Below are 16632 nucleotides of genomic sequence, written 5' to 3' on the forward strand. Positions count from 1 at the left end.
TAGAGGGGGTTGTTAGGATGTGTGTATCTGTTGTATCTTGGCTGTGTCTGCGTGTGTGTACGTGTGTCTGAGTTGATTGTATCTGTGCGCTTGTGTGTTTCTCACCATCGCGGCGACATTGATAACCGAATAACACCGAACATGATATTAATGACGATAAAGTTTCCTGTAGATATGGAAACCCAGTGTATCTCTATCAGACATATTTCGCTAATCCTTTGATGTCATGATCAAACATTGTACCAATGCCAAATTTATTGCTTGCAGTCTCAGTAGATTCTGGCCTGTTTCTGCTCTGCTCTGCTCTGTGTTGAGCGGTGAGAAATGGCGCGTAAGGCAAGCAGCGAGACCCAGAATGCAACCTGCCAAACCGCTAGATGCTTTGATCCAAGATGGCCCCCTGAGAGCCAACATGGATCCACAGTGTCTCAGAGCCAAGGCTGGATTCACAGACCCGGTGTCAGTGACGCTTGCCAAGGATATTTACACCATTTGTTTTCATACCGCACAATGTGTATCAGTTTTTTCTCGGTTGTTGTCACTCTTAACATCTGCCGTTTGGTGGACACTTTCATCCAGACTGCCTTCGTATGGCTGGCCCCAGTGGGAATCAAACCCCCCACCCTGGTAGTGTTAGTGCCTTGCTCTATCTGTTGAGCAACACAGGATCACTCTCTCAATAAGCTACATATATGAAACCTGAACAGACATCTTGATATAAACTGTCTGTTCCTTGTTTCCCTGGTCCTGTGGGTTTCTGAATTGCTGTCAGAGAAATTATGCAAAAGCTGCAAAAAATGGTTAAATTATGTAAACATAACAGAAAATGTGATTATTAAATACTAAAGACAAAAACAATCTGATTAAAAAAAAAACATGCTTTATTTTTGAATAGTACTGAAAAAAACAACAGTGTGCAAGGCACCTTTTTATTAAGTCTGGCACAATCAGATCCTGAAAAAGTCTTGAAATAGTGTGTAAACCTTTATTTATACAGCACCTTCTGAAACCAGGGTTACAATGTGCTTCACAAACAAAAGGAACAGCAGCGATTTAAAAACTAGAAACAAAGGAAGTAACAAGAAGATCAGACACATACACAAAAGATATACCAACAATAAATAACCTTAAACCATATTATCTGAGGTTAGGGCCTTAAAAGGTCTTAAATACTGTTAAATATTGCATTTTAGGTCTTGGATGAAGTTTTTTTGGTGCGACTTTTTTAAGATGAAAAAACAACCTAGTCACACAGAGCTATAATCTGACAAGTCTTAAGCCGTTTCCATTTTCACGTTCATGTGCAAAGTTGGTCTTATATTTCATTTTAACTGGCATTAAAACGGTCTTACAAAGTCTTAAATCCAACTTAATGAAACTTGCAGACACCTTTTTTAGAAATGAGAAGTCTGCTAGCACGCACCTGCTTCCAAATAGTTAAACGTGACTCTTATTAGTGGAGACGCACCTCTGTCTCTTTAAGAGTCAGGAGTATCTGGAGGTCAGAGTTCAACCCTGGAGAGGTTGAGTGAAGGAGGGAGGGAGGCTGAGCAGCTGTGGAGCGTCCTGCACCACTCGTCCTTCCTCGTTCCCTCCATCCCTCCTCTCTCTTTCTCCGCTTTGTACCGCTCACCTGCTTGCCCTCATTCCCTCCCTCGCTCCCTCCCTCCTTCCCTAGTCGTCCCACCTCGTCTTCTACCCCTTCTATCCCTCAGGTCCTCATCCCTCCCTCCCTCCCTCCATCCAATTTCTCCTCGCTTACTGCCCCCTCCTCCATCCCTCCCTCCACGATATCTCTCCCTTTTCCTCCTCCCTCCCTCCTTGTTCCTCTTCCTTCCCTCCTTCACCCCCTCTATCCTTCTTTACCCTCCCTTCCTCCTACCTTTCCCCTTCCTCAGCTCCTGCCGTCCCTCCTGTCCCTCCCTCCCTCTGTCCTTGTTCTCTCTCCCTAACTCCTTCCCTCCCTACCTCCCCAACCTTTCCCCCTACCTCCCTCCCTTCCCTCCCTTTCCCTCCCCTCCCTCCTTCCACAGAGTGCGGCTGGTGGCTGGCTGGCTGGCTGGCTAGCGGTGGGGGATATAGCTTTATAATCCCCCCTCGTCTTCCAGCCCGCCTCGCCACAATGTCACAGGAGCTTAATATTTGCCATTATTATTTGCTTGTTTTATTTGACTTCGAGGCGGCACAATGACCTGTCAGCGCCGGCTTTATCCCCCCTCCGAGTGTCGTCCGTTTCAAAGTTGACTACAGTAATCCACGAGCCCCCGATTCCGCTAAATCCCGACGCTTTTCTTTCTTTCGCTCTTTCTTTCTTTTCTTTTTTTTCCCCCTCCCCTCCCTCCGTCCCTCCATCACTCCCTCCCTCACGATCCACCCCTCCTAAATGAAATTACATACATCTGCTGGCTCAGAGTATCACAAATGTCCACACTCTCGCCGGTGTCCGCGCACACATCCACGCGCCTGCCTTTTGTCGCCAATGACGCAGTGGCCCAATATTCCCTCTCCTCTGGCGTGAGTGTGTGTGTGTGTGTGTGTGTGTGTGTGTTTGAATGAGAGCGAAAGAAAGACACACATTTCTCTTGGTTCTCTCTCGTCCTGAGGAGCTGAATCAGTCGTTTACGCACAGACTCAGATCGCATTCAGGTGCCCTTAAAGCACCGTGCCTATTGTCCCCCACTGACTCTCTATTCTTAAGTTTATTTTGTATCTTAGGTGTTTTGCTGACACTCTTATCCAGATTGACGCACAATAAGAGCAACAGTAGAATAAGATTAAATTTTTACATCACCGATGTTACAAGCAAACCAGTAGGAAAGAGTGCAAGGGTCAAAGCCACATTTCCCAGACAGCAGGTGTAGCAAATACTCCTGTCTCCCCTAGAATGGTTTCTGTATAATAGAGAAGTGTGAGGTAAAGAAATAAGAAACAAACAGAAACAGGTTTTTTTTTTCCTCCGTTGCTTAACGCTTAACAACGCTGTTCTTATTATTTACAGGGCTCCCAATCAAAAACCTGAAGTGTTTTAAGGTGTCTTCTTAGTGTTAATTCTGTTATGATGCCTGTCATGGCTACCCAGCTATTACACGTTCCTCCTGAGAAAGGGAGAAAAAAGGCAGCGAGAGAGATAATAACATAAGCCCTAAGACGATCTTTCATCTCTCCTCCTCTTTTTTGATCCATTTCTCCTCTTCACAGATGTAATGAGTGTCAGGTTAATGCTGCAGCCACCACTTAACTGGCTTCTAGTACTGTACAGCTTGTTATGTCCCAGTTCTGTACATAAACACTGTTAATATTGTACTGACAGCGCCGCAGCTTATTTCCACAGCGATAAAACATAGAAGCAAAGTGTTGAAAAGAAGTGCTAAAATGCAATTATAAAAAATAGAAGAAGAAGAGATGTAAATTACTAATGCAGGTGAGATAAAAAACTCCTCAAAACAAACTAAAACAACAGAAATCAAGATATCATCATCAAATTAAGTCGACTCAACTCTTTTTAACATGCTACAAGTCAGCTTCAACATTCAACATTTAAATCATACTGAAGCCCAAACACTGATATGTGTCTAATGTTACGTTGTTTTCTTGATTCTGACAGTTTTACCGTCACAGTGTTGCACAGCATTGTGGGTAGTTTGTTACTCTGTCAGTGTCTACCCCGTTAAACCCAGAAAGCAATGTAACTTCCTGATATTTTCAGTATAGTGATTCTGGAGAAGTAGGGCTCCACAGTTGATCATTTATAATCATATATCTCGATTTCAGGTTCCACTGATAATTGACTAATATTTGGAGAATATTGGCATTCGGGCAATATTGAAACATTTAATTTAATTTCAGATTTTCTCCTTATTTTGAAAAAGTAAAGGTACTTCTCTGGGATGCCAAAGTGCAGTAAACTAATTTTGTTCCTCAGATCAATGAGACTTGCAATTGTGATAAATAATGATAATCACAATATCAGCAAAATAAAGATTATAATTTTAGCTAATCGTGCAGACACAGCCAACCTGGTAAGGAGGTGATTCTACTGAATTCTACTCATTGTCTTCTCAATCCAAGCAGGAAACCAGTAGAACACTCGATGCTATTTCCAGTACAGCGATGGCAGAGGGAAGAGAAACGCCCACTAAACCATTCTGACTTCGGTTCACAGACGCAGCGAACTGATTCCTCCAGTGGGAATCGAACCCGTAACCCTGGCGGCGTTAGAGCCACGCCGAACCCACCAAATAACCAAGTTACTCCAATTCCCGCCCGAGTCTTTATTCCAAGTCAAACATGCCCGAGAGAGGCTGCTCCTGGGGCAACATGTTATTGTGTGACTAGTATTTGAAGGTTTCCATTCGACGCGCCGTGTCCGTATCAGTTGTGCGCATCCCATTGTACCCTGTAAGTAAGTTACAGCATATAGGCTCAGCCCCAGGCGTGGGCGAAGCTTACATTAGGCATGCATCTGAGCCGCGCTACCTCTCCGTGTGTTGAGCAGGTATTACACTAAGCGTCGGAGAGTCCTAGAGCCGTGTTTTTTTTTGAAGGCCTGCTGAGTGATTGGTGGGATATGTATTGCCCTACAGTGAGAGGCTCCACTCTGTAAAGGCGCTCGACGGTAATCGCTGAGTTAATCCCGCCCCGGTTGAAGCCGTATTGACGTTGTGAAGACGCGGTGTGAAGTATGTGAATGTTTACACAAGGATCGTGAGCGGGGAGTGTATACTCGCACACACACACACACATACACACACACAAATATCTGGTAGACATATTGCCTCTGTAGTGGCAAAGAGAGTCTACTGAGTCTGTTTATCTGCATTACCCCTTCCGTGTGTGTGTGTGTGTGTGTGTGTGTGTGTGTGCTTCCATGTGCTGTTTGTGCTCATTTTGTAATCAAAAGACACAGTTGGAGGTAGAAAAAGATGAGCAGACATGACCTTTTATCTGACAGACACAATCTAGTGTCTAGTGATGCACTATGGTGTGATATGATAGCTGTGTATTAAAAAAGCAACATAAAGATAATCTGTTTTGTTTAAAAAAACAAAGGCGCAATGAACAATCGAAGACTAATTACCAACTGGTTGTTATATTGTTGAAATAGTGTGCTATCAGATGTGTAACCCTGTGCTTGTGTTTCTGTGTGTGTGTGTGTGTGTGTGTGTGTGTGTGTGTGTGTGTGTGTGTGTGTGTGTGTGTGTGTGTGTGTGTGTGTGTGTGTGTGTGTGTGTGTGTGTGTCTCCAGGTAACAACAAGGAGGAGGAAGAGGCCATGATGCAGGAGTGGTTCATGTTGGTCAACAAGAAGAACGCCCTGATCAGACGCCAGAACCAGCTCTCTCTGCTGTATGTATCTGACTGACTGTCTTACTGACTGACTGTCTGTCTGACTGACTGCCTGACTGACTGATTGACTGTCTGACTGTCTGACTGTCTGACTGACTGTCTGTCTGTCTGACTGTCTGACTGTCTGACTGACTGACTGACTGACTGACTGTCTGTCTGTCTGTCTGTCTGACTGTCTCACTGACTGACTGTCTGTCTGACTGACTGACTGACTGTCTGTCTGTCTGTCTGTCTGTCTGACTGTCTCACTGACTGACTGTCTGTCTGACTGTCTGACTGACTGACTGACTGTCTGACTGACTGACTGTCTGACTGACTGTCTGACTGTCTGACTGACTGTCTGACTGACTGACTGACTGACTGACTGACTGACTGACTGTCTGACTGACTGACTGTCTGTCTGTCTGTCTGTCTGTCTGACTGACTGACTGACTGACTGTCTGACTGTCTGACTGACTGACTGTCTGACTGACTGACTGTCTGTCTGACTGACTGTCTGACTGTCTGACTGTCTGACTGACTGACTGTCTGTCTGTCTGACTGACTGACTGACTGACTGACTGACTGTCTGACTGACTGACTGACTGACTGTCTGTCTGTCTGTCTGTCTGACTGTCTGACTGTCTGTCTGTCTGTCTGTCTGTCTGTCTCTCTGTCTGTCCGACTGACTGACTGTCTTACTGACTGACTGACTGTCTTACTGACTGACTGTCATGTCAGCCTCTTTGTCATCTCTCTGTTCAGCCACTTGCTCGTCTGTCCTTGCAGGTCACGTCAGCAGTTAATTTCATGGTCAAAATAACCCTCCATTCAGAGTATCCTATTTTCAGGAATTCATTAACTGATCTTATGAGCCTTTTGCAGTTTCATTGCACTGGCTACTATACTATAATAAGACGTTCATGGCTTAATCTCTGAGACGAGCATTTCCTACCAGTAGAATCCACCAGGTAGCCTCCGTTATCACCAGTTTTTTTAGTGCTATTCCTACATTGAGAAGCATAAATAATCTGCAAACATCACACAACCATTTAGAGACTTGTCAAAGCGACAGGAGGAACGTGCGTTTACCACTCCATTCACCCCCTCTGTCTATCCGCTCATCGATTTACATGTGGACTGGATATGAAATCAATAGAAATGCGCCGATTATAACTCTATCGCTAGTCTCTTTGTATGTGGTCAGCCGCCACAGGTGGAGACACACACACACACACACACACACACACGCTGCTTTTTTCTTCATTTGCGGCTGTTAGGATTTCAAAGTGGGCGAGTGGAGGAGAGATTGAAGTATTCATAATCACATTATATCGTGGGAAAGGCGAGGCTTTTAAAGCGGCCAATTGACAGAGAAACTGATTATTGGCCCTTTCTGTTCTCTTTGTGGCGGCGAAGGGAAAAGGCGCTTCTGAAGGACAAATTCTATTAGGGGCAGAATTAGCTCATTTTCTAATGTGGCTGAAAGAGGGCAGAATTTAATTTGTGTGTGGACGCCGACATCCCGCTCCCCCACACACACACACACACACACACGCACACATGCCTACATACACACATACACACACTCATCTCATATCCATACATACACATAAACTGACAGATATTCACGTTTCTTTCTTTCCGTCTTCCTATTCTTTCTCTTTCCATTCTCCCTCTGCTTTCTCCCACACTCTATTCCTTTATTTTATTTATCTGTTCTCACTGCCTTTCCTCTCTCTTTTTCCTCCTTTTTCTTACCTCTCACACACACACACACGTCCACCTAGGGCTGTGCGCGTGCGGTGTGTGTATCAGTTATGTGCAGTAGATTAATGCGAGGCCGGAGAAGGTCCGGGCGAGTAGCTGAATCGATGTTTATTGCAGGTTTCTTTAAGTGCTTAATGATTTAGTCATTAACATATTGATGAACTTTGTTGTTTTTTCTTTTTTTTTTTCCTCTCCTAACTTGCCACAGGGAGAAAGAGCACGATCTGGAGAGGCGCTTCGAACTGCTGAACAGAGAGCTGAGAGCTATGCTGGCCATCGAGGGTAAGACACACACACACACACACACACACTGCAAGGATATGGGGGTTTGATGTGTGTGCACGTACCAGGCAAGAGAGATGTATGATTATTAAAAAAAAAAAAACATTGTTTCACCAGGCGGGCCAATTAAGAACAAAATCTTGCTTACAGTCTGTAATTTGTGTGTCTAACTTAATATTAGATGCATTTTGGCAACCAAGTAATCCCAAAGTAATTTAAATTAACCAGATTTTGAGTAATCTACTGGCGTTTCTTTTTACTGATTACAAATGTAAAGAAAGTAGCCAGTAATCTGTAATGGATTACATTTGTAAAGTAACCTTCCCAACCCTCATTGGAGTGTCATTTTGTTCTGCAGGCTGCAGTGGCTGATTGAGTCCTAGATTTAATGTGTCACTATTTTACACTATTTTGTGTTGTTTCCCCTCCCTGGTGATGTTGAGTAGGTGAAGCTAGTGTTGGGGTGTGTGAGTTGAGATCCAGTACAGTAATTAATCTTTATTTCCCCTGTCTGGTTCTGATCAGTCTAACTTGCATACTGTCCTGCTGCTCCAGCCTTCACTGGGAGCCTGAAGCAGGGTGATTTGAATTCTGCGTCGGCTTCTTGATGAGGATTAAGATGCGAGGTTGCGAGGGATTTCACTCCCTGATACTTGATCAATGCTATCTATCTCCTAGCTAGACCTGAATAGCCGATGCCTGATTTGAAATCTAGCCACACCAACATCGAGAGAGGGCCGGGGGGAAAAAAATGCAGTTATATTATTGAAAGCTTGTTAACTATACCGCAGCTAGAAAAGCAGCCATTGTGTCGTATCAAAGTTGTCAGGGGGCCAGGGAAGTTTAATCCCTTTCGACTGCGTCCTCTTTGGCAAAATGAACCTTTTGCCAATCAATGCTAATTGATTTTGCCATTCGACATTGACCCCCCCGCACACTCCCCCTCGCGGCCCTCGGACACCCATGGTAATTTCACCGGGCACCTGATAAGCTACCTGGTCCATAATAAATCAATTGTAATTAGCAAGAAAGGAGGCGGGCCGGGCAGGTGGAGCGGGCGGGGGGGAGGGGTGAGGGGGGGCAGACATGCCTAGCCGAGCAGCAGCTCCAGACAGGGCCGAGCTGTCTGCTTCCAGGTTGATTTCTTCTGTCTGTGCTGCCTTCGCCTGGCCATTTTATTTATTTATCTTTATTGAGCCGCCGTGTGTCCGTGGCTCTCGATTCAAATGGGAGGCTTTCACATTTTCTGGTTCACATGCCAGAGTGTGTGAGTTTGTGTCAGTGAGTTTGGCTGCACTTCTGCCACTGTGTTTCTGTGTGTGTGTGTGTGTGTGTGTGTGTGCATCTGCTTTTGTCTCTCATGTGGGTGTGTGTAGTTTGTCTACTTGTCGAAGCGTTTGCATCAGTGCCTGTATGTGGGTTTGGTGTTTTTACTTACTTGTGTGATTGTATGTTTGTTTATACGTATGTGTGTCGTGTTCCTCCCTGCTTGCCTGTGTGTGTGTGTGTGTGTGTGTGTGTGTGTGTGTGTGTGTGTGTGTGTGTGTGTGTGTGTGTGAGAGCGAGCCAGAGAGCAGAGAGATAGTGTGTGAGGTGGAGAGGTGGAGGGTGGCGTGCCACAGCGCTCCTCTCTGCCTTCATGTGGACTTGTTGGATTTGCCGCTGACTAACTTATCAGCCGGCCTTATTTTCCTCCCTAAGGGAAGCACTTAACATTCACAGGCTCTACCTTTCTGTAGCCAGCCACAGATAGTTCTGAGCTGCTGGGAGGGGAGCCGAGTGTGTGTGTGTGTGTGTGTGTGTGTGTGTGTACCTGTCTGTTTGTCTATATGTCTGCATCTGTGTGTAAATATCTCAGAGGTGTGTTTGTGTGTCCACCTGTGTGTCTGTCTTTCTCTCTGTCTGTGTTTATCTGTGTATGTGTGCGTCTACGTTCGTGCTCTCGCCATTTGTGTGTGTGTGTGTGTGTGTGTGTGTGTGTGTTTAGTACCCATCTCCCCAGCTCTTATTTGGTGCTTGGGCAGGTCCATTGAGCGATGGTCGGGCGTGCGAGTAATTGCTGATTTGGTTGGCCAGTCGATGACAGAGAGAGAGAGAGAGAGATGCACTGTGAGTCAGAGCAGAGAGAGAAACACACATCGCTGAGATATATACACCTGACACACACACACACCCTGCTGAGAAAAATATATACCTTCACTGACACTGACACACACCGATCTCGCTCTGTCTGTCCCTCTCAGTCAGCCTACATACAGTACGTGCCACATATTGAGCCACAGCCTTCATCCTGTACATACACACAGGTACTTGTACGCTAACATTGCTAACAGTCTTATTTCCATGTCTGTTAGCATCACAAAGTTATTAAAATTCCCACTATTTTGCTGTTTGGTGACAGCAGAGAGAGGGACAAGTTTGTAAAAGTTGACTCAGCAGACAAAAATACAGGATAATTTATTAGAATTGGTTCGCCAGTAATCTAAAACTTTGTGCTCTGGATGGGAGTCGAAAGCAGGAAACAAGTCTATAAACTGTCAGTGTGTTTCTTAGTTTTAGCCGCCTGGCCCCGTCTCTGGTCGCCCTGCAGACCAGAACAGAGACAGAAATGGCTATGACTCGAGACATTTTATTCCACATCCATATTTCTGACTTGCGCCGGGTGCTGCAGTACACTCAGACACATGAGAGAGAAGATGAGAGGAGGGGGAGAAAAAAGAGAGAGTGCTTTGAGGTGGAAAGAGGAGTCAGAAGGAGAGGAATGGGGAGGGGGGGGGGGAGGGGGGGGGGGGTGTTAAAGGGGAATTCCTCTGAAATCAACTTTGAAGTTGTCATTCTGCAAAAGTCGGCATTTTTCCTCAAATTTCCAGAGATGTTTTTTTTTTCCATTTGTTCTCATGAGTTTTGAGTTAGTGGCTCCAAACCTAAAGGTCTTTTTCTGTGGATTTTTTTTTTTGTGTGTGTGTGTGGTGATAAAACACACATTTCAAACACACACACACACACACAGTCAAAAAGTCAAAAAGAAGGAAAGGAAATGAAGGGGCAAAATGTAGAGGTGGAGATGCAGGAGGAGAGTCAGGCTGCTGTGATAATCATGATTGTTTTGCTAGATTGTGTGATCATGATTATTAATCACCAGTATTAGTCTTGTTGTTTCAATATTGCTGACAAGCCAATATTCAACATTTAATAATTGTGGAAACTGAAATCATGCTATACACAATTATTTGTTCCGCCCCACATTTTTCTCCAGCATCATAACACTGAAAATTGCATGAAGTTTTCTGAGTTTGATTAAATGCAGCCGTGGCAGAGGGAGCAGTTATCGGGGCGGGGGGGGGGGGGGGGTGAGGCTGTTAGGCGGGCGTTGATGTTGTTTATGAGCATGCCCAGTGATAACCGCCTCCTTGTACCTTCTTGGTGTGATGCCAGGCAGGAAAATGCCATCTGTATGCCATGCTCTCATCTCCCTGCCACAAAATTGATCCACTATGCCCTCTTTATCTGCTTACCGATTCACACCTATGTACACACACAAACACACACACAAAAACACTGTGTCTTGGCTCTCTTCGAGGGCCTGTGTGTGTGTGTGTGTGTGTGTGTGTGTGTGTGCATGTTTTAAAGTGGACGCCCTCTCACCGTCTAAAAGGGATTTATGCATAGCCGGGTCCCAGAGTTTTTCCTGTTACGGTTTGATATGATAAGCTTTTTTATATGTTTAAAATCAATATGTAATCCTATGCAGGAGCTTATCCCTCTCCACACCCCTCCCACCCCACCCCCGCCCCTCCAACAACCCCCACCCCACACCCCCCACACCCCGCCCCCACACACACACACACTTCCCATTTGTAAATCTATTTGGGCTTTGTAACACGTCGGGGCGGCACGCTAGAGACCCTGATTGATTAGGTGCACTGTGGAATCCGATCACATGGGCGCCTTTTGATGATGTCGCTAACTCTTTCAGGGTTGCTAGTTGACTGGAACCGCCGATAACAAGTGTCTGCGTTCCACTAGTTGTCGGACTCGGGTTTTGGGGGATTCGGGAAGTGAGTGACTGGTGAGGTTGTTTCTGCTGTTTTCTGAGATTGTCCTCATTCAGAATTTGGAATAATATTTACGTTTTGAGTCTACGGCTGCAGTTTTGTATGAAAGGCAGCAGAAACCACATGGAAACTGAAGATAAAATGCCCTGTTTTAGTGTAAAGTCACTTGAACTGCACAAACTATTCTCCTCATATCCTCTCCAACATTTTGTAGTTTTTTTTCTTAGAACAAGTGCCTCCTGTAGTGTGACTAACATGAGATTACACGCTGGTTATAGAAACATATGGGAGAACAGATGTTCAGATTGTGCATTTTGTTTAGATTCATGCTCGGGTTTGGGGACGGTTCACTCTGTCGCTGGTTTGAAAAGTTATAGACCAACTTGTTTCAGTTATTCAGCACTATAATGTCTCATAGCCAGGTGTGTTTTCAGCCTGTGAGTGAGGTTTTTATTGGCGTTGTTTTCTTACGTTATTCCTGCAGTTGTGTACAGGACTGTATAGTATAATCGAATGAAACGCTAGCTACTGGATTATTGGATCAATGATGAAAAGATCCTTGAATTCTATTTTTGTTCAGTGTTAGATTCATTTTAATTCTTTTTTTTTAATTACACTGAACAGTTTTAAAGTTTTGAACACTCTTGCCTGTAATGAAGAATTAATTTATGGGCTTTAATCACGTTACTTTTCTTTTGTTGTGCTAAGATTAACGACTTTGTTTTAGTTTTGAACCTGTTTGCATGTGATGAAGAATTCAGCTGCAGGTTGCTGTCGAGACAGTATTTATTTGTCGGCCATTTTTGCCCCCTGTCGACTTCCTTCTCCTCTGGTGACACTTTGTCTCTTGACTCCACTTGGACCTCAGCCAAAACCAGCTTTTGGGGGCCTTTCCCCAGGAACAAGGGAGAAGAGAGAAGGAGGGAGAGAGAGGAGGGAGAGAAAGAGAGAGAGGAGGGACGGAGAGAGAGAGAAAAAAGAAAGAAATCTAGGGGAATAAGTTCATAGATTCGCCTTGGTAGTCGTAAACGTCTCTCGCTGAGGACTCCGGAGAACGCTCTCTCTCAAGTTTTATATTAAGCTGTGGATCAAATGCTCTGAAGTTGCATCGCTAGAGTGTGTGTGTGTGTGTGTGTGTGTGTGTGTGAGAGAGAGAGAGAGGGAGAGAGAGCAAGAGTGAGAGATGGATAATGCATGTAAAGCAACACTCCGATGGGACGACCCCCGTCTCTCTCTCTCCCTCTCTCTCTCTCTCTCTCTCTCTCTCTCTCTCTCTCCTTGCTTTGAGAAAAGGGGGCTTTGGACCAGTTTGCACTCTTGAATAAATTCAGCGTTGGAGGGGCTGTGTGTGTGTGTGTGTGTGTGTGTGTGTGTGTGTGTGTGTGTGTGTGTGTGTGTGTGTGTGTGTGTGTGTGGATTCATGGGGATTTGAACCAGCGCATTCTTGTGTGCCTTGTGCAGACTCACATGGTTACCGTTGGCGTGCATGGCTAGGGTTATCTGAATAAGCACCCACCATGTGAGTTTCAACGTGATCGCCCAGACCCAGAGAGGGAGAGAGAGAGAGAGAGAGGAGAGGATGAAGGGAGAACGGAGGGGGGGTAATCCAGAAGGATTGCACACACTCCCTCCAAGTCTCTCCCTCTCTTTAACCTCTCTCCCTCTCTCCCTCTCTCTCCCTCTCTCTCTCTCTCTCTCCTCCCTGTTTTTCGGGGGGGTTGGTTGGGGGGGGGGGGGGGGGGGGCTTCGCTGAGTGGCTGCAGGGTGTTTTGTTTTTTCGTGGGTGTCTGGTTACCCAGCCTGCTCTGCTCTGGTGTTGCCTGGTCACGTCTCTCATCGGCCCTCTTTATTGTTTACCTTCCTAATGAGGGGGGCGGGACTCGGCGACATGTGATTGACAGCAGTGTGCTTACCCCTTCACCCCCCACCCCCACCCCCACCCCCACCCCCACCCTCACCCTAGTCGACCAGGACTTTGGCTTTTTGGCTAGGATGTGCTTGGAAGGAGCGGGAGGGAGGGATGAAGGGGAAAGGGATTTTTTTTTCTTTTTTACATACCTCTTTGTGTTTTCTTGGGAAGTTGTTCGTTTTTTTTTTTTTCTTCTTCCTGAGGCAGATGCCTCCCCCTGTGGGCAGGCCTTTATGGGAGGGAATTATGGGATAGCGGAGTTATGGCGGACATGGATACGCATACACACATTCCAGTCCCACAATTAGCTAAAGTTAATGACTCATATGATGACTCATCTGTTTTTCTTTTTTGACTCATGAAACAGTTTGTCTTGCTTTTTTCTCTATTCCTAACTGCCTCTTTGTGGTTTTTATCCTCTTGTTAAAGAAAAAAACACATCAAAAACAGGTTTGGACATATTTGGCATTTTTGAAGTATTAGTCCACTCCCCTACAAAGGCAAAGAGGAGAGTAATTTGCTTCCCTGAGAAAAGAGAACGAGGGAGGGAAAGAAAGAAAGAGGAGAGAGCCAAATATTGGGACTGTGTTCATTTCGCTCTGTGGTCGACTTCAAAGGGACGACCGGGGCCAATGAAGAGAGCGCAGACCTTTCAGGACAAACACACTGGGCCCAGCGTGACACACACACACACACACACACACACGGCCCGACTGCAGCAATTTGACTGAACGAGGGGGGAAATATTTATTTTTAATAAAGCCATGCTTATTTTGGGACTGACATTTTACAACATTCCTTTTATTCTCGAATCAATAGGCGGTTAAATATTGATAGAGGGTTGAAGTTAAACGTTGCCTACGCGCCACAGAAGTTGCACACGGCTCGCCAGTGTTTGAATTCTCCCTGGGATGTAGCGTTGGTTTTTCTTTTTCTTTTTTTTTTGGGGGGGGGGGGGGGGGGGACGATGGAGACTTTCTCACACTGAGTGGAGGAGTAGCTGGGGTTTTCCTGCCTCCTTTTAGCTGCGGGACAGCGGGGTAAATCTCTGCTGTCGTAGGAAGTGACTCTGATGTTTGATTGTTAACCTGAAATGTTTCTCTATCTGAACGTGTGTTTCAGTGTTGAGGAGATTTAGATTTTAGAGTCGGCTTCAGGTCCAGCACAAGTTGTTTTATTTGGGGATTTTTGCACGTTTAGCAGGTGTTTCAGTTGTACAAAAAAAGAGGAAAAAACCCAAGGACTCGTTATGATATCAGTCTTCAAGCTACGTTCATTACTCTGGGTTGGGTGGGGGTGGGGGGTGGGGGGGGGAGGCTGGAGGGCGGCCCCGGTGTTGGGTGTATCTGGAGCTGGGGCGCCAGGCGGATATTTGAGCCCCAGGGGGAGTGAGTGCTCTCCTGTGGGCAGCCCCCCCCCCCAGGGAGAGGCTGAGGGGATTTGGACCGGGGTCCCACCTGGGCCCTGTGGGGCCCCTTCCTGCAAAGACCTGGGAGAACTGAGTGACAAGAGTCAGGGGGCCCAGCCTCCGTTTACTGCCTCACCTGTGTGTGTTTGTTTGTCTGTTTGTTTGCTTTACTAAGGAGGGGACTGGGTTGTCTTTTTTTTTAGCTGTCAGTTATGAGGTTACGCATTTTGTGTCTCTATATGCACCGATAATATCTAGATACAAAGAGCTTCATTCCAAAATAAGATTTACACCATTTGAAACAAACTGACGCCTTTGATCGCAGGCGTTAAAGTAAATCGTCTTTACGTTATGAGTCAGCCTAAGACCTTTTCTCACAAAAGAGCTGTGTTTTAGAAACAGATGTAATCATCTTTTTGAAATGAATTGAATTGAATTGAATTGAATTTTAACTTTTGGAATTTAAGCCAGCAAATTTGTTTTCCAAAATAGATGAATAGCATTTTGGAGTGAAGCCCTTCATATGTCTCTGTGTGCATCATAAGACTGCAGATTAACATGACATATCCCTTAAGTGTATTTGCTAAGGTCAATACATCATCATTGTGCACACACACACAACCTGCAGTAGTAATGACTGAGTGTGTTGACAGATAAGTTTCTCACATTTTACACTGGGCCATACAGGGAATTGGCCACTTCATCATAACAGTCCAAAAGCCACATCTCCATATCTTGACAGTCCAGTAGGTTAATAACAAGAGGAACTTTTACCAAACTGTGGCCGTTGCTTCAGTTTGTGTGTTTTAGGAGCCGTCCATCCACTGAGTGACCTGAAGCTCTTTTGAGCACCTGCTGAAGCGTACGAACACTTGTTGTGTGTTCAGACGACCTGTCCGTCACGTTGAAGCCTCCTAGTCCTCAGGAGGATCTGCTTGTCCTGATGAAGGGCGGCACGGCCTTGAAAACAACCGCCTCAAAACTTGAAGTCACGTCAAATTTGTTTGCAAAGCATGTTAAACAAAACGGGTTAATTTAAAAAGTGCTTAGGGAGAACATGTCCATTCCAAGAGCGTTCAAAGTAAAGTTTGTAAGAATATTGTCTGGCAATCGTCTTTTAAGATTTGCCCAACTTGAGATGAGCCAGTTGTGCAGTCAGTTGGTATTTCAGCAGAATGTTTCTGTCACCATGCATCCATACGTTTCTGACAGGGCAGGAAACTAACTTTATCGTCCGTGGGTCACAGTGGATTTGTAGAATATAAAAGAACTTCCGGACGCTGGTTCGTTACCCGCCACAGACAGAATCCACCGGCATTCGGTCGGAGTCCGGTCGGTCCTAATTCCCCGCCCCGGGTTCTGGTCTAACCCGCTCTGTCCCTCTGGTGTCGTTGCAGACTGGCAGAAGACGGAGGCCCAGAAGAGACGAGAGCAGCTGCTGCTGGATGAACTGGTCATACTGGTCAACAAACGAGACGCGCTGGTCCGGGACCTGGACGCCCAGGAGAAACAGTAAGCTACCCACAATTCGGCATATAAAAATAACACATGTCACTTTGGATAAAAGCTGCAGCTCTATGCCTAAAACAGAAATGTAAAATGTAAAAAATACTCTTCAGCAATGCAAAGTTTGGGTTAGTTTCTTTTCTTTTGCTCGTGCAAAACTCAGCCTGGGAATCGGGCTCTCCGCCCCCTTTGGTAAGTTTTTTGCAAGAGCGTCCGCTGCTTATCTTTACATTTCCAGAGGTCCCCCAGAAACCGTAGACGTAGAGAAAACACATTGCAGGGCGCGTTGCGTTTCCAGCCAGCCTGCAGTCATCCTGCGCGCATGGCAGCGCGCGGCAGCAGCAGGCGCAGCACACCTGCATGGGCGGGATCCCTTCC

General features: G+C 45.7%; 1 protein-coding gene across 2 annotated transcripts in view; it reads left to right on the forward strand.

Moving 5' to 3' along the window:
* Positions 1-16632, forward strand: part of ehbp1 (EH domain binding protein 1) — a 171882-nt gene that overhangs the window by 154327 nt on the left and 923 nt on the right. For both annotated transcript variants that reach the window (XM_071897739.2, XM_078288580.1), the window contains exons 21-23: positions 5246-5345; positions 7303-7376; positions 16146-16260. In XM_071897739.2, the coding sequence (XP_071753840.2) occupies positions 5246-5345; positions 7303-7376; positions 16146-16260 (289 nt within the window). The remainder of the gene's footprint in view (positions 1-5245; positions 5346-7302; positions 7377-16145; positions 16261-16632) is intronic.

This window comes from Centroberyx gerrardi, chromosome 15 (genome assembly GCF_048128805.1).
Source record: "Centroberyx gerrardi isolate f3 chromosome 15, fCenGer3.hap1.cur.20231027, whole genome shotgun sequence".
NCBI lineage: Eukaryota > Metazoa > Chordata > Actinopteri > Beryciformes > Berycidae > Centroberyx > Centroberyx gerrardi.